At 43.2% G+C, this 23,086-nt stretch overlaps 1 protein-coding gene across 1 annotated transcript in view; it reads left to right on the forward strand.

Moving 5' to 3' along the window:
- ITK (IL2 inducible T cell kinase) overlaps positions 1-20,841 on the forward strand; it is a 55,925-nt gene extending 35,084 nt beyond the window's left edge. The window contains exons 8-17 of the mRNA XM_019740282.3: positions 1,040-1,094; positions 7,252-7,334; positions 9,167-9,300; positions 9,685-9,759; positions 11,404-11,575; positions 11,969-12,185; positions 13,144-13,208; positions 13,299-13,417; positions 15,802-15,959; positions 18,013-20,841. Of these exons, the coding sequence (XP_019595841.2) occupies positions 1,040-1,094; positions 7,252-7,334; positions 9,167-9,300; positions 9,685-9,759; positions 11,404-11,575; positions 11,969-12,185; positions 13,144-13,208; positions 13,299-13,417; positions 15,802-15,959; positions 18,013-18,078 (1,144 nt within the window). The 3' untranslated portion in view covers positions 18,079-20,841. The remainder of the gene's footprint in view (positions 1-1,039; positions 1,095-7,251; positions 7,335-9,166; positions 9,301-9,684; positions 9,760-11,403; positions 11,576-11,968; positions 12,186-13,143; positions 13,209-13,298; positions 13,418-15,801; positions 15,960-18,012) is intronic.
- The last annotated feature ends 2,245 nt before the right edge of the window (positions 20,842-23,086 follow it).

Raw genomic sequence — 23,086 nt, forward strand, 5'->3', positions numbered from 1 at the left:
ACTTTTTATCCTTGATCTTAATGATGTCTTGTTGCAGGTGACATCTGCATAAGAACTCAAAAATGTACCACCTGGAAATATAATCATGGGCTCATAAACCCATACCATTGATTGACTTCAGGTTTCCTGCCTGGTTTGGAGGCATGACCTTGAGCAAGTTTCTTCACCAGGTTGGATCTCAGATCCCTTTTCCTTAAAATGAAGGGTCAGACAAGATCACAGTAGGCAAACCATGGCACTCTTGCTGGCATTCCCTTCCCATTCCTGAATGCAGGGTAGACATCACTCTTAGATAGCGGCACACCCACTGAGCCCAGATGCGCAGCTCTCGGCAGCCATTCCTAATTGATCAGAGTTTACACACGAGCCAAACAAGTTTGATAAGTGGTGTTCCTTCCCCACCCAGAACTTCTCTCCTCCTGAGTTTATTAATGTCCAAAACTAATTGTTAACTGATGCTGGTTCTATCTCTTCTTACCTAATAAGTGGCCAGAGAAGCCATGATGTGACTCAAGTATTAGTAACAAAATCCAAAGCTTCATTCCTAAAAATCACTCATATTCTTCTTTACCACCTTCTGGTTATTTTTCCACCAGACACCAAATTATGAAAATAATGTAATTAGTTTGCAGAAGATCTTGAAAACCACTCTTAAAGAAGAAAGTACTGCAATTGTTTTAAAAGGATTATTTGCTACACGTTCAAATTTGTATTAAGTTTTTATAGCTCCGCTAGCATCTTTCTACTTATAACCACCCACTGACTTATGAAATGGAGCAGAAGATAAGTGTTTTGTAATATTCTATTACGGAAAATTTCCAACATGCACAGAAGTAGAGAAAAAAATGCAATGAACCCAAAACCCAGCTTCAACAATTATCAATATTTTACCAATTGCTCAAGCCTTTGCTTTTGAGTTTGAAAGCACTGGTGGAAACAGAAAATGACCAAATCAGTTTGTGGCATTAATTATCTTTTATAAGTAAATCATAAACATTTTTTAAATGTCATTTACATATGATTTTTTTCCTGCTTTCAGGTGGTACAATAGGGGTATCAGCCGAGACAAAGCTGAAAAACTTCTTTTGGACACAGTAAGTCTCCCTAACTTGCTTTTTGACTTAAAATAAAATGAATTGTGCTGGGTTTTTTTGTTTTTTTGTTTTTTTTCAGCCACACTATGGGTTATGCCAATGCAGTGAGTCAATCTATTGGATTTACAGTAAAAATATTCTGGTAAAAATATTCTGGGGGTATACAGGACAAGCATACAACAGGATAAGAAACCTGGGGAGGATGGAAACCTCGGTATTGCTAAGCAACCATTGCCATAGGTGCAGTGGTCTTTCTGGCTGTGACAACCCCCAGCAAGCCATGGGGCTGTCTTCCTTGCGTGCTTCTCTGGCTGGATTGGGGGTGACTGTGATTCAGATTCTGCCTGGTTGAGCTGTGGGTGCAGAGTCAATACATGACTTGTTTTGATGTATTTTTCATGCAACAGTCTTGAGAGCCACGCAGTATGAGTACCAGGACTGATGTCATTCGGGGATGTCAGGATGAAGGGAGAGAGGGATGAGAAGAGAGAAAATATGGTGCATTGGGAAAAGTACTGGGTCCTGGTCCCTGCTCTGTCACCAACTCAGGGTGTGACTTTGGGGACCTCTTTCTTCTGGGTCTCAGTTTCTCAGTGAGTACGAGACGAGCATTGGACTAAATCAGGGATGATGATTACCCAGCACTCATACTGCCATTCTCTGCTTCTGTCCTATGACTGACACAATTGCTCACAGTCCATGGTTTTGGGATCCTTTTCAATACAGTGTTTCAGCAGCTGCCATTGATTAATTGGCACACAAGGTGAACCCGTTCTTTCTGGACCAGAAGATCATTTGTTATTCTAGGGTACTGCCTCTCAAAATATCTGTGATAGTGGATCCCTTTTTGTGGTTTGTTTTTAAGTTTCCAATTTGTTACAGATTTATATTTTGTAAAATACAATAAAAATGAATAGAAAAAAATGAAAAATAAGCAAAGACATTTAAAATGCAAGTCCAATTTTAATTCGATTTATTAGACCTAAAATTACTCTGTCTGATTGCTATAAAAGTTTCTAAATGCTCAGTCTCCATTTCTTTTTTGCCAGTAGTAGACCAGTAACATTTTGCAAACTGGCATCCGTCTGTAAACCACACTTTGAATAGCACTGAAAATTGTACATTTATGGCACCCAGGTGATTCTGGGACTTACCCAAGCTTGAGAAACGCAGAGACGCATCTCCTATGGTGTCCTATCAGTTCTTCAGATAACACCTCCTCTAACAAGCCTCCCATGCTTTTCCTCTCCCTGGTCAGCGAATGTGGTTTTCGCTGCCTTTGATCCTTATAGTGTTTCTCCACTGACCCTGTTCTCACTGTGCCTTGGATCTCAGCAGTCTGTCTTAACCCATTTAGGTAAAGGGTAAATTCCTTGCAAGCAGGTTCTCTATACCTTTCAGCATCACACACATTGAGCGACCTGAATTTCAGGCAGGAGCCTTATCTAACACATTGGTTTATCATATTTCCATGATTCTAAGACGTCTTTAGTCAAAGATGCAACGTTGATTTAATGTTGGGTTTGTTTCAAGAGAAGGAAAGAACCATCTCCAGAATAAAGAGTGGCTATATGTCAGGTATTCTGAGAGTAAAATGCAGTGTGACAAGGCTATGAATTGTCAGTCCATCTTTTTTGCAATAACCAACCCTGTCTGTCAAAATGAGCTTCTGTAAGATCACCTTCAAATCATATGGACAGAAAGAAACAGACTCCTAACACATTGACAAGTCTCAGCTGAAGGCAGACAGTGGATTTAATACTTCCAACAGATGGTACACCACAGCACGTGATGATAATGGCGATGGCAGCACCAATCGTCCTTGTTCTGGTATCACGTTCCAGGAACTGTTCTCTGCATTTTAATTCTCTCAGCAATCTTACAAAGGTCATCTTACAGCACAGGAAACTGAAGCTCATACATTTAATCAGGAAATATCTGGAATTCACAGGATTATAGACAGTTAGAGTGAGAATTCCCTTTAAAGAACATCTGGCTCATCCCTTTTGTGTTATAGGCGAATAAAGCTCTGAGAGTCAAGTTCAGAGTGTGAAGCAATGCCATAGTCTGGACTAGAGCCGGGGTGCTTCACACACACACACACACACACACACACACACACACACACACACACAGAGTTAATAAGGAAATATATGAGCTAAATTCTATTCTCCCATCCTTATATTTCCCATCTATATATTTCACCTCCTTGGCATAATTGTTTTTTGTATTATTGCCTGTTTCTTTTATTTTTTTAGATAAAACAGTCCAAGGTAAATTGAGACCTTGAAAATGTCCCATGGGAGCAAGCTCCCGCCCTCCCCAGCTGCACTGTACAGGTCAGGTCAGTCAGCGCCCCCTTGCATGGTGGCGATATAAGCCAAGACCCTTTAGGCTCCAATGTTCTTGGTGGTTGTGACTTTCTCGGAGCCCCTCGCAGGAAGTAGATGGTAAGGTACATGCTGGATGCCTCCTTTTCCTCAGGACTCTGGGCTGAGCAGCCCCAAACCTGTCACCATCACTGAATGTCACCTAGAGCCACTATGATAGAGGAAGAGCTCTGAACCTCCTATACCCGGCAGAGCTGACTACAAACCTTACCTCTCCTTGGCTCATGTCTTTGGATTAGTTGCTCTTGTTAACAGTTGGGCCCTAGTCCGACTATAATTTTTTTTTTCCAAAAATAAACCAACAATAACAACAATAAAACCCAATGGCTTCTTTGAAAGAATAACATCAACAAAACACTCTGAATTAAATAGAAGGAGACGTTCATACTCCCCTCTTCCCAAGACAATTGGTAAACTTCTGGTCTGTTTGGTCTGTTTCTTCCCCTTTAGAATAAGTTACATATGCAGATAAAGTCTGCCTCTATTGAAGTTTTGTTTCTTCCTGTCCTGAGTTTAACCCATCACATTTCAATGAGGCAAGAGCAAAAACTTCACTATCTGGCAAAAGCGGAGAAATTTTGAAGACAATCCATGCTGCACGAAAGATGTGGATGAATATCACACACATGATGTGGCGATAAAGAAACCAGGCACAAATTCACTATTCACAATAGCCAAAAGGTGCAAACACCCCAAATGTCCATCCACTGAAGAACGGATAAATCAAGTGTGGCATAGTCATACAATCGACTATTATTCAGCCATAAAAGGGGATGAAGGACTGAAACATGCTACAACTTGGATGAACCTTGAAAACAATATGCTAAGAGAAAGAAGCCAGACACACAAGACCACATATTATATTATTGCATTATATGAAATGCCTAGAATAGGCAAATCTCTAGAGACGGAAAACACATTAGAATGGCAGGGGTGCAAATGAGACTGAGGTGTCTTTCTGGAGTCATAGAAATGCTGTAAAATTAGGTTGTAATGATGGTTACACAACTCTATAAATTTACTAAAAATCATTGAAAATGTACAGTAAAAATGGGAGAATTTCACGGTACAGAAATTATGTCTCAGAAGCGATTTTAAAATTGAATGAACTAATCTGGGATGTTTGGTGTCCCAAAAAACACCTCAGAAAACTGCTGATCCCAAAGGGGGGAAAAAATACGATTTTTGAAAAATCAAGTTTTTTTAAAGGTCGGTCTGTAAGCGAAACTTAAAAGGGGTCATTAATACATGATTGGATAAACCGTTTACATTTATATCTGAAAAGAGAAATAAGAACATGTTCAGCTGTCCTCTGTCCTCACCATGTCCAAGATTCTGCATGGAGCACATTGCAGAGAATGTAGGAGCCACCATAGGCACAAGATTGCACTATTGTTCCAGAAAGATCTATAACTCATTTTCTTAAATTAAAAAAAAAATCACGAAATACAAAATTATTAGAGTAAACTCTGCGTGTACAAAGACAGAATCTTAGGACTGTTTCAGAACACCTTAGACAAAGGTATGTAGTAGCTTTCTGCATTTTCCTGGATTCTCCCTCTGTTTTCAGGCAGCTGTTAGGGCTGCCCAAGCTCGTTGTGTTGGGGAAAGGGAAGCCACGGCCAAACAACAGAGGCCTGCTCAGCTCCAAATGTCTTTCTTTGTTTCTTCCCCGTTTCGTTGAGATAAAATGGACATATAACATTGTACAAGTTTAAGTTGTACAACACCATGATTTGATATATGTATATGTTGCAAACTGATTACCGTGATAAGTTTCGTTAATGCCCATCACCACACATAGTTACAATTATTTTTCTAATAATAAGCGCTTGTAAGATCTGCTCTCTTAGCAACTTTTAAATCTACATTACAATATCATTGACTATAGTTGCTATTATACCCTCAGGACTTACTTATTTTATAACTGGAAGGTTATACCTTTTGTCCCCCTTCGTCCAATTCCCCCACCCTCTGACCCCCTCAAATTTCAAAATAGACTCTTGAAACTCCCAGCAGAGATAAGAAGAGTTTGGGGAGTTTCACAAAGTTTATGTGGTAAATTATAGGTTTGGCAAGAATGCACAACAATGGAAGGGCCAATTGTCCTCCACCTGCCTCATATACACCTTGCAGGTTTATGGCCAAGTTCGAGAAAGCAGATTATGTCTCTGTGCAAGAACGAGCTTCCTAATTATTAGCGCTCTTTTGAGAGGCAGAGACTGCTCGTCAGATTGTTATAAATAAGAGCTGCGTGTTCCGTTGTGTTGGTGGAGACCAAACTTAGGTGTCTAGAAGAATCACATGGCAAGCTTTCAAAAAGTTCAGGTCCCAGGGTCCCAGTCCTGGAGACCCTGAGTACATCGATTTGGGGTGAAGCATAGTCAGCTGTTTGCTGTTGCTGTTTTGTTATGTCTTGTTTTTGTGCTTTAGATGGTTCCAGTAATGGTGATAATCCACAAAGTCTGGGTTTTAAGGAGTTAGGCCAGATCAGTGGCCCTCAGCCAGGGATGATTTTGTCCCCCAGGGAATATTTGACATACTCTGGCACCCAGTTGTTAGAGGTCAAGGATGCTGCTAAACATCCTATAAACCACAGCTCAGCCCCTTACGACAAAGAATTACGGGGCTGCAGATGTCAATCGTGCTGAGGTTGGGATAACCTTGGGCTAATCTTTATATGGTCCTTTCCAACTCTGAGATTCTAGAGTCAAACAATTAGCATGGCCATCTGTGTGCATGATTTTCATGTGCAGACACACACCTTTAGATTTGGGGGATCGAGGGGCTTGTGTTGTTCTAAATTGCATATACCTCTCTCTATAGTCTACAAGTGTATGCTCACCACACAGGGCTCCTGTCTCTCTCTGACCTTCACGTAAGGCCCTCACTATGTCTAGGTTAATTAAATAAACCATAAGAATGGATTTTGCAAATATTACCAGCACAGATTTACAGGGAACAGAGCACTAGACATGAAGTACTCAAAACAGAGTTAAGATGTTAAAGTTCCCACCAGGAATGAATACACTGGTGCATCCACTTACTTGTACTATTTTCAGCAGTGCTAGCGAAATTGTCAGGGGGCGTAAAGTGTACATTTTGGGGGCTTTCCCTTCTCTCCACTTCCCTCGTGCAACCAGAAGCTTCATGTTCTTTCTCCTTTGGCCGTACAGCAAAATCAGCACTTTGGAAAGGGCCTAAAAAAAATGTCTTCTCATTAAGGAACGAATGAAACTTCCAGGACAGAACGCTTTCTGCCCTTGTTGGGGAGAGGAGAAGTGGCTTCTAAGATTTGTTGAATGGAGGCATCATGGAGTAGTAGAAAGAGCACGGGCTTTGCTCACATGCCATTCAGATTTGCAATCCCAGGTCTGCCACGGACTCGTTGTGGGTCACAAGAACGTCACTCAAGTACTCTTGACACAGTCTCCTCATCAGGACATTGAAAACAGTAATATGTAGATTTCAGTGTGTAGTGAGGGTTGGACAATATCTGGAGTGAGTCTGGGATGGGTGAGCTCCAACAGGGCTGAGCTTGTGTCTGTCTTCATTCACTGCTTGTGTCATCACTAGAATAGTCTCTGACCCAGGCAGGGCCAGAGCTCAGAAGGAACATCTGAAACAGTTGCCGGTATTGCTGTCAGCCTGCTCTAAGCCAAGCTGGCCTGCAGTATTTCCTCCACTCACAGGCAAGAAAGTGGGGCTGGGTACATGAGCCTGGTTTCCTGGGATCACTAACCTTCCATTCTTGTTAACCATTCCAGGGCAAAGAAGGAGCCTTCATGGTCCGAGATTCCAGGACTCCAGGAACGTACACCGTATCTGTTTTCACCAAGGCCATAGTAAGGTATGATGTTAACCCAGGTGGGCGAGGAAGGCGGCACACACACAACCACATCAGACAGGGCCAGAGGTAGAGAGGTTGCTGGGAGTGACATGGGTCCCCTGATCTCTCTGAGAAAACCAAGGCCAGAGAGAGGAAGGCCATAACTGTAGTCATTTAGCTGGAAAGTGACAGACAAAGCTGGGACTGGGTGCCAGGTGCTCTTCCCTGTTAGCGTCCCTGAGTGCAGAACTCTAAAGAAATCAAATATCTGGCCCTGTATGTGATGAGTTTATCATTAATTACATAAGATAATATCATAATAACACTTCTGATTGGAAATGAGAAGACATGAAATCTAGCTAATAAAGCTACCTACCATTTATTGAGTCCTTACTATGCGCCAGAGCTTGACAGACCATTTCCAAGCCCAATAAGCCCTGCAGGCAGGTGTTACTACAGTCCTTTCACACAGAAGAAGCTGAAGCTCAGAGAGCTTCTGGCATCTCCCTGAAGCAGTGACGCCCGCGTGGTCAAGCCCCATTCCCACTCCAGCCCGCTGCCTGCAACACGCTCGCTGGTTGTCTGCCCCTCCCCTGACCTCAGTTTCCTTCTCTGTAAAATTATGTCTAAGAGCCTAGTCAGATCTTGAATTCTCTTCTAATTAGAGATTTAGTCAGAACTAAACAGTTTGGCCATGACCAAAGTCGAGGAAGAATTAAGAAAAGAGAGAAAAAGAATTATTGAGGGGTCCTCAGGGAATCCTTGTTGGAGGACAGTGGACATGAGCAAGACGCAGAGCAAGAGCAGGGTTTAGAGAGGTGGCCCGAGAAAGGGCGCTGCTAGGGATGGGGAAGGACCCAGTGCATGTCACAGAGGGGCCGTGCCTCTGCCCTGCACAGGTGACAGTGATCAGAGTGACCGGCAACTCCATAAGGTTGGATGGAAAAGGAGTGAGGACTAGAGCTGTGTTGGGGGTCCCCAAGACCACTCCCAGGTTTGGTGAGTCACTAGGAAGACACAGGACTCAGCATATAGTTGTGCTCAAGGCTAAGATGTATTACAGTGAAAGGATACAAAGCAAAATCAGCAAAGGGAAAAGGCGTATGGAGCAAAACCCAGAGGAAATCAAGCACACACTTCCAAGAATCCCGGCCCTGTGGTACACACAGGACATGCTTACTTCCTCCAGGAATAAGTTGTGACAGCAGGAGCAAAGTGTTGTCACCAGGGAGGCTCTTGAGAGACTCAATGTCCCAGGTTTTTGTTTATCATCAGGGGATGGTCATATAGGTACCCTCTGCCCAGCACATAGCAAAATTCCAGACTCCCAGAAGAAAAGCAGGCATTGAGCATAAACCACATGGTTTATACAAACATAGGAAGCCACTCTTATCAGCTAGAGAATGGTGAGAACCTCCCCAAATCCAGGTTGTCTGAAGCACCCCAAGGGCCAACCTTGCAAGCAGTCCTTTCTCAGGATAGCAGTCAGGGCTGCTTTGTTAACTCTTTGCTGGACAAAGTCAAATAAGGAGGAAGGGGCCTCAACATATGCTGATAATTAGTTACACCCATAGAGCAGGGAAGGCAAACATGTAGCCTGCATGAGACTATTCCCCATTTTGTGGCTGTGGAAGAAACATCACGGTGCTGACTAACTGGATCCAGATGCCGCCTCAGAATCCTTAACACGGCACCCAGGGCTGTCCAGTCAAGACTGACACAGGTTGAAATGTATCTGCCACCCTTGTAAGAGGGTAAAAAACAAAGCTGATAGGAATCCGATGCCAGTCACCATTTCTGTGTCTAAACATTGTTTCCTAATAATCACTGCATTTATATTTCATTTGTTTAAGTGAGAACAACCCCTGTATAAAGCACTATCACATCAAAGAAACAAATGACAATCCCAAGCGCTACTATGTGGCTGAAAAGTACGTGTTTGATTCCATCCCTCTCCTCATCAATTACCACCAGCACAACGGCGGAGGTGAGTTCTGAAGGACAAGAGGGGGACCCTCACACAGGAACTTGGAGGAAAGTGACAAACACCCAGCCTGCTTTCTTCATGTCAGATAAGCTGACCTTCAATCGTAACGAAATATGCACATAGAAAAGGACGCCCAATATTTGATTATGTTACATGTTTTCCATTAGCAAGTTCACTGTGGGAAGTGTGGCATTTCACCCCCTGCCCACCTGTGTTTATGTCTTTTTTAAGAGAAGGTATAATTTCAGGGATTGGGCTTCGGGATGTGTTTTCCGGAATAAAAGCAGATTTTGCACTAAGTTATATTTTTTCCTGGTGACTTAACTTAGACAATTGCTCCAATAAAGCTCTAACCACAGCCTTTTTGCTTTGTAATCAACTCAGGCCTGGTCACGCGACTTCGCTACCCAGTTTGTTCCTGGAGGCAGAAAGCCCCGGTGACAGCAGGGCTGAGATACGGTGAGCTGTCCATTCCACAATGTCATGCATTTGCACTGGAACTCAGGTCCCTAAAAGTCTAGAGCAAATCTGAATGGGCTTTCGATGAACCTAGCTCGTCTGCAGAGTTAAAGTAACATTAGCCAGGTACACTGTGTACCTGGAGACGGTGTGCACCAATGAACGTTTACAATGTGTGTGAGTAAGAGAGGTGTACATATGCGCATCTAGGCCAAATCAATGTCCATTGATTTTAGTTAAGAGTTCATCAGTGAAGTGCTTATGGAGTGCCTACTTTGTACAAAGCACTCTACTAAAGGCTATTAGAAAAGTACACCTTAGCACTGCATATCCACTTATCCTCTAGAAGCTCTCTGTAACATGTAGTTTGCTGGATATGGGTCCATTGCAAGAGCTATAAGCTGGCAGCATCCAGAAGTATTTGTTTGCATAGCACAGAGTTAATTTTTTTTTTAAATGCCTTTAGGCAGGGCTTGCGTCTCCAGTGCCACAGGCCCTACTATCCCTTCTTATCCTGTGGAACAAAAACCACCCACTTGTGATTATCTGCCTGGAATTCAAAGGCAATGAGTTTGCATCCCCTGGTCCAAACAGTACTGGTTGACAAGGTTGTGTAATTTTTATTTGGTGTCTCCTAGGCTGCTGGTTCTTGTGTATCAAAGTCATTGGGATACTTCTTAATAATGTTAACTCCTGGAAGCTCCCAACACACCAAAATAATCCCTGAGAGTGAGGTCCTGGAGTCTGCCTTTTAAATAAGTGTCCTAGGTGATTTTGATACAGGTGGTCAGAGGGGAATGCTTTACTTGCCATGGACTCCCATCCTTAACCAGCACCATCCCGGGCACATGGTATATACTCAATACTGTTTTTGGTTGCGTCTCAGCCTCAAACAGGTAGAAATCGAGCTGTTTGTGGTACTAGGCCAAGGGTCAGGAAAGGAAAATGCCTCTTTAGGCTCCTTAGAAAAATAAGGTGATTCTCATAACTGTAGAACCCTAATGTACCCATGCTGGATGGGGTCTCAGAGGTTATCTCATGAACCCACTCATTCTGTCAGTGTGAAAACAGAGATTCAGAGCCCTTTTAGGTGTTTATTAACATTTATAAAGAGCCTACTAGGTGCCAGACGTGTGCTGGCTGGTACCTCTGCACTGGTCCTTTAGGAATCCACCTCTTTACTCCCATCCCTACTAAGGCCTCGCAGAGTGCTGTGTACATAGTAGGTCCTCTTGATGGGTAAATGAATGAGTGACTGATCAGCTCAAAAGAAATTTGCTCTGTATGAAAAATGACAATGAAAATGTTTCAATCAGCTATAGAAAATGGTTGGGACCTTACAAGGAACCTTGTATTTACTTCTTTAATATCTTGATTCATGCCATCCTCCTTCTTCTTTCCATGTAACCTTCCCTACATACATTTTTCATGGTTTAAACGCATATCCTATGTTATCATTTGGGAAAAAAGATAATAATTTGATCTATCTATGCTAGTTCTAAACCAAGGGCTGATACCTTTGCCATCTTGGGGTAATATTGCCAAAAGGCTAACATTCTACGTTGGGCTATGCAATCTCCTGGTAGCTCTATACCTCATAGCTACTGCATGCCAACCCTGGAAAACCCTCTCTCCCCCCTCCAGGGAAATGGGTGATTCATCCCTCGGAGCTCACTTTTGTGCAGGAGGTTGGCAGCGGGCAGTTCGGCTTGGTGCACCTTGGCTACTGGCTCAACAAGGACAAGGTGGCCATCAAAACCATTCAGGAAGGAGCTATGTCGGAAGAGGACTTCATAGAGGAGGCCGAAGTCATGATGTGAGTGGCCAAAACAAGGGGACGCCAAGGTACCTAGGGGAAAGGATGTTCTGTGTCACTCTGGTGTCATATCATGCCACCTCCCTCCTCAGATCCAGCGATGGCTTCCTATGGCATGGAGAATAAAGTCATACTCCTCGCCATGGTCTGCGTGGCCTGTCATGGTCTGGCCCCTCCCACTCTCCAATCTCACCTCCTACCCATCTCTCCTATAGTCCCAGATATGCCAGCCACACTGGCCTCCCTTTGTCCTCACATATACCAGCTGACTCCCTGCCATCCTTCTTTAGGTCTCAGCTCAAATGATAGATTTTTTTTTTTTTGGCGGGGTGGGGAGGGTTGATGTATCTTTGGGAGTCTGAGTTTGGACCATCTCATCCCTTTTTCTTCCAGGAAACTCTCTCACCCCAAACTGGTCCAGCTCTATGGGGTGTGCCTGGAGCAGGCCCCCATCTGCCTGGTGTTTGAATTCATGGAGCACGGCTGCCTGTCAGACTACCTGCGCAACCAGCGTGGACTCTTTGCGGCAGAGACCTTGCTGGGCATGTGCCTGGACGTGTGCGAGGGCATGGCCTACCTGGAAGAGGCATGTGTCATCCACAGAGACCTGGTAAGAGTGAGCAGGGCAACCCCCTGCAGGTCCAAGATGGAGGAGCGTGGCCACCAAAATGTACAGCTACTGAGACTGGGGACGCGTTTGTCAATAGCAAGTCATAGACTACCTCCCTTTCCCTCCCAACTTCTTCCCTCCACCCACGTAGGGATGTCCCAGTGGGAAAGTATTTCATGAGGTCTCAGACCTGGGCTCTAATCACACCCCGACCTCTGACTTTCATCCTCTGAGATTCAGTGTACATTCTTCCAAAATGAAACTAACAGCCTCTTCTTTTCCACTTCTCTGTGCCTCTGTTTCCTCCTCATAAAATGAGGGAAGTCGACAAGCAGTTTGTCTCAAAGTGTTGTTCTAGCATCTACCGGAATCATATTGGGGTGATTTTAAACCACCCTCAGAATCCCTGGAAGTTGGGGCTCAGGAATATGCATTTTAACATGTCCCCCCGTGGGATTATAGGCACGTTAAAATTTGAGACTCTATGGTCTTTTGTCACTAAGGACTCTTTCAAAGCAACATTCTGTGGTACTGATGAGGGGCCAAGCACTCTCCCTTTTGAGAAGTTGCACGAGGATTAGCAACCTCAAAACATCCTGATTTTAGTCAAATGAGCGACAGTGTCTTCGTGTCATTCCCAATGTTAGCATGTTTCATCTCATCAGGTTGTGTTAGACCATATCATTGGTTAGCCAACACCATAGATTTCTCTTCTCATTAGGATCCCAGGAATGAGGATAAAAGAGCAAGCCTGAGAAAGGATCTTACACATTCAACTTCCTAGCTAACTTCCACCACGCACTTGTGAAGTTTAATTAATGTTTACATAGCTCCTCAATTCCCTTCTACAAGGACACAGAAAAGCAAAGGCCGTGATTATACGAGTAGGTGGCTCCTTAATGACTGCTTGTCCGCCAACAGTTTCTCTCTCCCTTTTGTTGGACTGTCTCCTCTGCAGGCTGCCCGAAATTGTTTAGTGGGAGAAAACCAAGTCATCAAGGTGTCGGACTTTGGAATGACCAGGTAATTTGGGGGTGTGGTGCTGGTGCGGTCTCTGGAATGGGACTCAGGCCCCCGGAACATTTGGAGATCCTCTCTCCACTCTCTCCACAGGTTTGTCCTTGATGACCAATACACCAGTTCTACAGGCACCAAATTCCCAGTGAAGTGGGCGTCTCCGGAAGTCTTCTCTTTCAGTCGCTATAGCAGCAAGTCAGATGTGTGGTCCTTCGGTGAGTGTCATCCTGACCCCACACCCATGTGATCTGGGACTAGGGCGAGCTGCAGGGCCAGCTCTGCCCTGAACTCTGGATGGTGAGAAAGTCCCACGGGTGGTCTGTGTGTAATAACAGCTGTGAAAGGCGGGGGAGGGGGTAAAAATGAGAGGGGGAATTTAGGATTCTGGTGACAGCTACTGTGAGATCAAAATCAGGAGGAGTCAGGAGATTAGCATATGAGTTCCTTGAGGGCAGGGACCATATCTTGTCCAGAACTATATTCCCACACTTAACCCTCAATAAGCATTTACTCATTCATTCAACAATAATTTATTGAGCATCTACTATATGCCAGGGGCTAGTGCAGGTGCTCACAATCCAGTGGTGGGTAGGATAGGAAAGACTCCTACTCTCTTGGAGCTAAATTTTAGGGGAGACTGATCACAATTATGTCAACAAGCTAATAGATATGTCTGTAAGATAAAATCAGGCGGTGGTAAGTAAGTGACACGAATAAAACAAAACGTTTATGGGTTAGAGAGTGACTGGGATGGACGGAGGGTCTATTTTCAATACATGACCTGGGAAGACCTCTCTGAGGAGGTGACTCTTGAGCAGAGGCCTGAATGATGAGGGTGAATGGTGCCCATTTGAAGGTCCAGGGAACAGTGTCCCTGGCAGAGGAACCAGTGAGTACAAAATGGAGACACTGTCTGAGTGGGAGAACAGCAGGCAATGAAGTTGGCAGGCCCTGATAAGAAATTAGAATTTCTAATAAGTGCAAATGGGCCTGAATGAAAGGCAGAATGAATGATGTTGGTGCAGCATGAAGTAGTAAATATTCTTGCCGGTCTTGTCACTTGACATCCTAAGCCATAGTCTGTGCACACTCATGGGTGCACGAGAATATGCCAGACCACCTCTTTGATTTGGATTCCGAGAAGGATCATACTTTGGACAGGAACAGGTTGCAGTTTGACTTTGCCATTCTGTATGACGGGCAGGTTTGTCAAACGGATTGACTAGTAGTAGAAATCAGGGAGAAGCTGACTAATTAAATCTCTTAGAAGAAGAACTAGTTTTTAAGTCTTCTCCAGCGTTTTAGAATTTCTGTTTCCAACAAGCAAGTGGTTCGTTAATTTTGAGTCCTTCTGAAGTAGTCCTTAAAGCAGTTCCCCTATTCAACAGGCCTAGCTATGACTTTGTTGGCCAAATTTAAGTTACAGGATAAACTGGGAAGAAACGAAACTGCAGTAGAGCAATCTCAGAAGATTCTCCTTTCCCCCGTGGGTATAACTAGGAAGGGTAGGGCTGATATGTAGCCACTCTCTGTGGGTGATGCAGCTGGTCACATTGCACCAAGCTGGGGGACCCATGAAGAGATGTTCGCTGCCGTGGCCACTTTGGCAACTTCACCTACTGACTCTGAGTAGGATTTATTCTGACACAGATGGTCAACCTGGAAATTTTCTGCTGCATGTCATAATTAGAGGGATTAGCTAAAGTGCATTCCTGCCTCGGATGTGTCATCCAGGTGTCCGAAGATGAGAATGACTGATGGAAGCAGAGTAGAAAGGTAGAGAACACTGAGGTGGCAAGCCTGAGAAACAGAAATCTGGATGGTCTTAGAGCTTGATGCCTGCCTCAAGGCCATTGGACTTTGCCATTCATTTTAAGGTTTTTGCCCTGATTAACTTTGCTCTTTTTTTAAGCATGTCAAGTAATCTCTTTGGGCCTTACTCATCAATGTGTTACAAGGTTTGCATGGAAGCAATTGTTTTCAAACCAGCTTTGAGCAGCAGATCCCCCTTTTCCATAGAAATCTCACTAGAAAGCCTGGCATCTTGGGGAGCTAAACAGTCTTATTTAGTTAGATTCCAAATTTCTAAAACTCTGAGAATCCCTTAGAAATTTTGATCCAATGGTCTGGGTGTGGGGCCCAGGATCTACCCTTTGAACAAAGCTCTGAGGTGATACTTATTCAGACATTTTAGAGATCATACTTTGAAAAATTCTGCCCGGAGGTTTTCTGGAATATGCTTTGAAAAATCACTGGGTTAGGTGATCTGCAAGCTCTTGTCCCACTCTGACATCCTATGAATGATTAGCACACAATAAAGCTGGGTGTGACATTTGTGCTTCATGCAGCAGAAGAAAAGGGATTAAATCAGGGGTAAAACATGGACAACCTCCAGATGTGATTTGCTTGGTCTGCTCAGTATTTTAAAACATCAAATGGAATTTATATTTTAAAACTCACAATTTGTGACTTGATATTGTACGGCCTGGAGGTAGGGACTTGAATCTTAATGTGATTCTGTGATTTCTAGACAGAGGCTTATTTCTTTGCTCTTTGTGAACTTTAGCATTAGCTGTGCTATGCTCCCTGTTTCTCCTAGGTGTGCTGATGTGGGAAATCTTCAGCGAAGGCAAAATCCCATATGAAAACCGAAGCAACTCCGAGGTGGTGGAAGACATCACTACCGGGTTTCGGTTATACAAGCCTCGGCTGGCCTCCTCGCATATCTACCAGATCATGAATCATTGCTGGAAAGAGGTCGGTGAAGGAAGTGGTTTGCGCTGCAACAACTTACAAGCTACAACTTCAGGGTCGGCCCCCTTCCCTAGAGAAAGGAATCCTTTCAGAGGATGTGGCAGGAGGGATGAATAAAATGGATTAGCAGGAATGTGACTGAGTATCTATTAACTAGAGAAGTTCCCTACGCCTAAAAGAGCTGGCAATAACCTTAATTATCATTTGATTTGCTGCACAATGTCACAAGTCATTGTGCATACCGTAATTGTCAGAGAGAAAGAGGGAGTGAAGCCTATGGCAATACTTCAATACTTCTGAGGAAAAAAAAAATTGGGTAATATCAAAAAACCATTGAATGTACATAAAGTTGGTTCCATGCATTGCGGATCAGAAGTTCACTTGTGCTGTGAAAATATTAAAATGACTTAATTAGGGTTCATTTTATTCATTCAGCAATTCGGAAAGGGAAACCAATTACTATGCACCCTCCCAGATGTCTCAGTTGTCCCCATGCTTGGGGACAAACTATGCCTTGCTCCATATCAGCATGTGTCTTAGAGGGCTTTTGGTGAGTTAGGAAATTTTCAATTTCAACCACAGTTGAACGTTGCTGAGTAGGGAGTTGCTACACAGTCAGATCACTGAAGGGTAACAAGGCAGAGTTGAAAAGGTATCGAATACTTTGGCGTTGTCTCAGCTTTGCCATTTCTTAGTCATTAATCGTGGGTACTTCTCTAAACCTCCTCTTTCTCACTGGTAAGAGAAATAAATGATACTTGATTTATAAGTTCATAAATCATTTATAATCAGAAACAAAGAAACAAACAATGAAGGTATAGGCAAAGACACAAAACAAATCTAGTCTGCATTATAAGGATGAAATACTATAATAGTTTTGATAGCTGACATTTATTTAGCACTTCTTTTTTAACTGTTTTCTATTGATTTTTTAAAATTAATAGACTTTATTGTTTAGAAGTTTTAGATTTACAGAAAAATTAAGCAAATAGTACAGATTTCCCATATACCCTCCTCCCCTACTAATAACATTTTGCGTTAGTGTGTTACATTTGTTACAATTAACCACTACTGATACATTATTATTAACTAAAGTCCATAGTTTACTAAGATTCACGCTCTGAAGGGTGTAAGGTCTGTGTGTAGAATCACTGTATTGCATGTGGATGTCCAGTTTTTTCAGCACCACCTTTCTCCATTGGATTGCTTTTGCTCCCTGTCAGAGATCAGTTGACTATATTTGTGTGGACCTATGGTCTATTTGGGGGCTCTCAACTCTGTCCCATTGATCTATTTATCTATTCTTTCACTAATATCACAGTCTTGATTATTGTAGCTTTATAATAAGTCTAGAAGTCAGGAGGTGTCAGTCCTCCAACTTTATGTTTCTCTTTCAATATTGTGTTGGGGATGCTGGATCTTTCACCTTTCCGTATAAACTTTATGGTCTGTTTGTCAATATCTACAAAATAACTTACTGGGATTCTGATTGTGACTGTGTTGAATCTATAGATCAAATTGAGAAGAAATGACATCTAAACAATATAAAGTCTTACTATTCGTGAACATGGAATATTTCTCCATTTGTTCAGACCTTCTTTGATTTCTTTCTTTAGAATTTTATATTTTTCCTAATATAGATCCTGTACATATTTTGTAAGATTTATACCTAAATGTTTTCTCTTATGGCATTATTTAGCACTTATTCATGATGCATTTTTATACATGATTTTATTTAATTCTTACAACAATCTTACGAGATAGATACTATTATTATCCCCATTTTACAGATGGCAAAACTGAGGCTCAAAGAGGTTAAGTCACTTGTTCAAGGTCACATAGCTAATGAGTGGAAAAGTTGAGATTTAAAAGCAGACCTTATGAGTCCAGAATACCTGCTGTTAACACCTAAGACATAATGGCTTCAAATACAATATATATGGAAGCATATTTTAAAATCAGCAGAGGGAACTGCTACTCAATTCTGGTTTGCTTTGGAATTAGCTATGACACACAGGTACAAGGAACTCACAGAGCTCTTTTCTTCCCTCTCTAGAAACCAGAAGACCGGCCTTCTTTCTCCAGACTTTTGAGTCAACTGGTTGAAATTGCAGAACCGTGACTTTAGCAGACTCAGCTGCAGATCCTGAGTTGGGGAAGAAAGCTCTCCATCCATAGAGCATTAAAAGTCGCCACCAGCCCAGGACTTCCCAGAGGCAGCTGGCCTGCAGCACCAGTCCCTGAGCTGCACGGACGCAGCACCCTGATAGGCTGACACTGGGTCACATGCAGGAGGCTCAGCCAATGACCTGGAAGCAGGGCCAGAGCAGTTTCCTCCAGACCACTCCAGTCCTCTCACCCTGCTGTCTCCAGCCTCTTATCTCGTGTGGCGCACAAACCCCAATCTGACAGCTGTCAGGCAACATTTCTTGTACTTCTTAGAGAAAGGGAGAGATGGGGTAGGACCCTGGATTATCATTTTTACTTTTATTTTAAACATGGATATAAAGTTTATGGTCAGGGGAATTTTTATTTGACCCAACAACACAGAATCCCAGGATATGGGCAAGAGGAACAAGGAGCGTGACTCTTTTTCAAGGACAACTGTGAGTTAATTAAGATCAGAAAGAGTGAGCTCTGCCGCTGTGATGCTGTCAGCCACAGCTTCCTGCTGTAGAGGATGATGGAACAGCTGCTCACATCAGCGGCCGGATATTCTGAGAAGCAGCTTTATGAGGTTTTACTCAGAGTACACTGCCACCTCTCTCCTTGAAGGAAGCATGATGAACTCAGGTGAACAATTTCAATCCCATGACTTGAGCGTCAGTATCTGGTGTGTGGGCAGAAAGAGGGCATCTGATGGTAGGGAACCAACTGGTACAGAGAAAGGTCTTGGATGGTCACCACTCCGATGGCTCACCTTTAGTACCACGCCAGGCGGGTGTCTATGCCTCCCCTTCTGTATAGAATGCTTCCAGAGGCATCTGGAGGAAATGGTTGCTTCCGAGCCCCGACTCTGGGGACTCTGTCATCACTCACCCCACCTCCAGGAATCAGTCCCCTCTCTCTGCACTCTTCCTCCCTCATCAACAGAGGGCAGCATTGTGCTGGGCAGGGCGGCCTTGCACAGCAATTGAAGCCTCTTGAAGCCCTAGAGCAGGGGTGTCTAAACATTTTTCAACGTTTTTCACCAAGGGCCATATTCGGTAAAATACACAAACAGCCGGGCCACTCACTCGTATTGCCTCACCTGGTTTATTTAAGTAAACTATATATTTTTGGAATTTGCTGCTGGCCAATTAACAATGGATCATGGGCCGCAGTTTGGACACCCCTGCCCTAGAGATTTGCAACTTCAAGGTTGAGGCTTCAAGTCTCCCAAAATTTGGGGTGAGGAACAAGGGGTGTGTTCTTGCTCAAACAATCTGGATGCAAACTGAGTCAGGCACTGAGCGGGGTGCTTCTAAATGCACAAGGATGCCTACTGTTGATTGAGCACTTAAATATGCCAAGTGAGTATTTGCTAAGCTGTAAGCCTTATCTGCAGAACCTCAGTTCACCTTGCATTTACACCAACATGAGATAGTCTTATTATTCCCATTTTACAGATAGTAAAACTGAGGTTTTAAAAAGCCAGGACATCTGCCGAAAGTGACAGAGCTAGGCAGTGTAGAACTGGATTCTAGCCCACTAGAATCTGACTCCAACGCACAATGTCTTTATTCCTATTCAACACTGCCTTGTACTGAGAATGAAAGGGACTGCAGAGGAGACAAATGCAGCAGAGGGGAAAGGCAGAGAAAGCCAACAAAGACACCAACTTGGTGCCACCAGCAAGTGAAGCTGCTCCCGCTTAGAGCACTGTGGTTGGCGCTGTAGCTCTCCAACTTGGAATAGGATCTTACTCATCTTTAGCCTCCCCTTTGTCAGAGTTAATGAGCTTGGACTTACTCAGTTAATTAACCCTTTGGTTCACCCAACCCACCAGAGCCATGTCACATGATGCCATTTATAGGTGAGCTTCAAAGCAGCATGGAAAAATTCTCCTGTAGACGTATAAATGCTTCCTTTAATTATCATTCCAACTTTGAGCTGGCTACAGTCTTCTTGGACACTTGGTGGGAAAGAGTTTTCCGTGATGTAAGAGAGAGTTCATTTTCCTGCAGTGTTCAGATTCAGATAAAACTCTTGGAGAGATTATTGGGTGCTGTTGCAATCTGCTCTTTCTAAATCAAGTCATATTGTGGCTGGACATTCGGATGCATAACTTTTAACTATGATTATTATGAATCTGGGAGCCTTAAGATAGAACTCCATCATTCAGAAGATGATCTTCTACTCAACTTATCCAAAAATAATCCCTATGTACTTTCTGGCATTTTGTGCATTCTCTCTGGAACCCTTATTTAGAGATGGTTTCTGGAACATACAGCCTAGAAGGAAAACTTTGGAATTGACTGATTTCTGTGATCTGGTGTAGAAAACTCCCCCTTGCATAGTATTCTCATGTTCAAGCTCAGATTCATTGGGGCCTTAACTGAATGTATGTCAATAGTTTACCTCCCAATGTCCTATCCTGTGAAATGGGCTTCCTGCCTGTTTGTTTGTTTGTTTGTTTGTTTTTTCTCTCACATTTTGAAAATGGTGCCATGTGTGTTCACAGGGAATTCCCTTATAAAAGGTTTTGGTTCTAGATACATTTTATAGATTTTGCCTTTTATACCTTTTGAGACTATGTATTTATATATGCATAGACTGAATATTTATTAGTGTACAGTTAGTGCTAGTGTTCACAATAAAAATGTTAACAGATATCTCTTACCCTTTGTAAAGCATACAAAGTTAAAGGTTGGGTCCAGCAAATAAAGCTGTATGTTTTAATAACTATGGTGTGCATGGCATGGATTCCATATTTATCCAAATGTCAAACAAACAAAAATTTTCCTTAAATAAAAATAGTTACATGGTTTCGTGTTCTACAGACACATAATGACGATATGTCACTCGACATTTACTCAATAAGCAAATAGCAAATGTTCCTATGTCTTTATGATACGCATATACTATTATGGGGCTACAGAAACAAAGACAAGAAAGGTGCAATTTTCTTAGGCAGATATATAAACACGTATGATGTCAGGGGAAATTTCCTGGAATCTTGCTACTCAAAGTGTGGTCCCTGGATCAGCAGCAGCAGCATGGCCAACTTGTGGGAAATGCAGACTCTTCACCTTCACCCTGAGACTCACTGAATGAGAATCTACATTTTAATAAGATCCATAGGTGCACATTGATGTTTGGGAAGCACTGTCAGAGGATAGAACGTCTGACTCAGTTTTGAAGATGAATTATGGTCTTTTTCTGTGTTTTGTTTTGTTTTTTTTTAAGACAAGCAAGTGGGCAGAAATAAGATAAATACTTTCCTGATAGAGGGATAGAGGAAATAGAATGTGTTGGGAAGCTATAATCAGTTTAGCATTGCTGGAGCATAAAGGGTGTGTGTGTGTGTGTGTGTGTGTGTGTGTGTGTGTGTGTGTGTGTGTGTGTGGTGTGTGTGTGTGTGTGCTTGGCAAGGGTAAGTATGATAGAAGGGGTAGGGAAATTGAAACTGAGGCTGTCAGTCTAGGCAAGGACTTATGTTTTAAAAGACAAAAAGAGTTGGAATTCTACCTGTAGATAGAAAAGATGTCATTGAGCAAGGAGAGAAAGTCAAACTGGCATTTAAAATATATGTTCTGGCAGAGGCCTGGTGAGTGCATTTGAGAGAGGCAAAGCTGGTGGAAGAGAAACCAACTTGGAGATGGTTTGTGTCTTGCTCCTAGTACCAGATTATTGTTCATACTCACTCACTGTCATCTGCTGTGTGGGTGACATGTGGAAATTTTAATTTGGAATTCTTCAGTCACAGTTGCACAGAAATGAATAGCTGTTCCCCTTCCTCTTAAAATCCCCGTGAAATAAAAGCTGGGTTTTTAGCGTTTGGGTGTGTTGAGCTTTCGCTGTACGTTTCAGTCCACCAAATGCCCAGGTCCACTGCAGGAGCCAGTTTATTCACCAGAGGACCATTAGGCATGGTGAGAAGGCCTGTGGCTTCCAGGCAGTCCTTTGTGGAACTCACCTCTGGGCTTCACTCCCACTGGCAAATGGTCCAGACAGGAAACTTCCAAAGGGGGTTGGACCAACAGATCTGCTTCTCAGAGCATTTATTCTGCAGACCCTACTCTCTCTGGAATCTTCCAGCACTCTGAGGCCCACTGCTCTGAGGAAGAGGCAAAGCATACACTACATGCAGCGAGATGGGCAGTGTGTGTGTGCGTGTGTGTGTGTGTGTGTGTGTGTGTGTGTGTCTTCAATGACTGAGCTTCTCCCCAAGTTATGACGTGTAGTTGCATTGGGAAATAACAGAACCGTACAGATACTGTTAGAAGGAGTTACAGAGATCCTTTTATTTATTTCATAAATAGTTGGTATTCACTGGCTTTTGCTTGGCACTGTGTTAGGAGCATAAGATGAATAAGATAGCTTATCAGTTAGGAACCAAACATGTCACACTCACATTAAGGGCTTATTTACAAAAGGACTATTTCAAACCGCGTGGGTCAGGTTTAAGAGAAGAATAGGAGGGGGTCCAGAGGAAAATAAGAGCCAAGGAGCAGTTACCACCCCTAGGCCTGAAGCAACAGAGGAGGGAGCGATGTTGGAACGTGGAAGCAGAGAATCACCTGGAGAAGATTGCGTTGACAGAAGAGGACCTTTAGTGAGAGACAGAGGACGCCCAAGGCAATATCGAAAGAAGGAAGCCAGAGAAATAATGTACTGACTCCCTCTCCTTCTTTCACCCCATCAACTGCTGGGGCTTCTTGTTAACCAAACCCAAGTGGAAGCCAGAAGACAAGGAAACCTGAGAGGGTAGAGAGGTCAGTCTCCAGGGTGAGAAGAGTGGAATGGTTTGGGGGAGCAAGATATGTGATACAGACACCAACCTGTCTGTTCCCAAATTCCCGGCTCTCAACCACTCTGTGGGGTTGATTAAAGGGCTGCCTGTGCTAGCCTGAGAATACAGCAGCATCGACCCGATTACCTCAGCTATGTTTTCACATTCCAAGTCCATTTGGAATATACTCAGACCC

This window comes from Rhinolophus sinicus, chromosome 5, assembly GCF_057876585.1.
Source record: "Rhinolophus sinicus isolate RSI-liver-muscle chromosome 5, RSI-T2T, whole genome shotgun sequence".
In the NCBI taxonomy this organism is placed as follows: domain Eukaryota; kingdom Metazoa; phylum Chordata; class Mammalia; order Chiroptera; family Rhinolophidae; genus Rhinolophus; species Rhinolophus sinicus.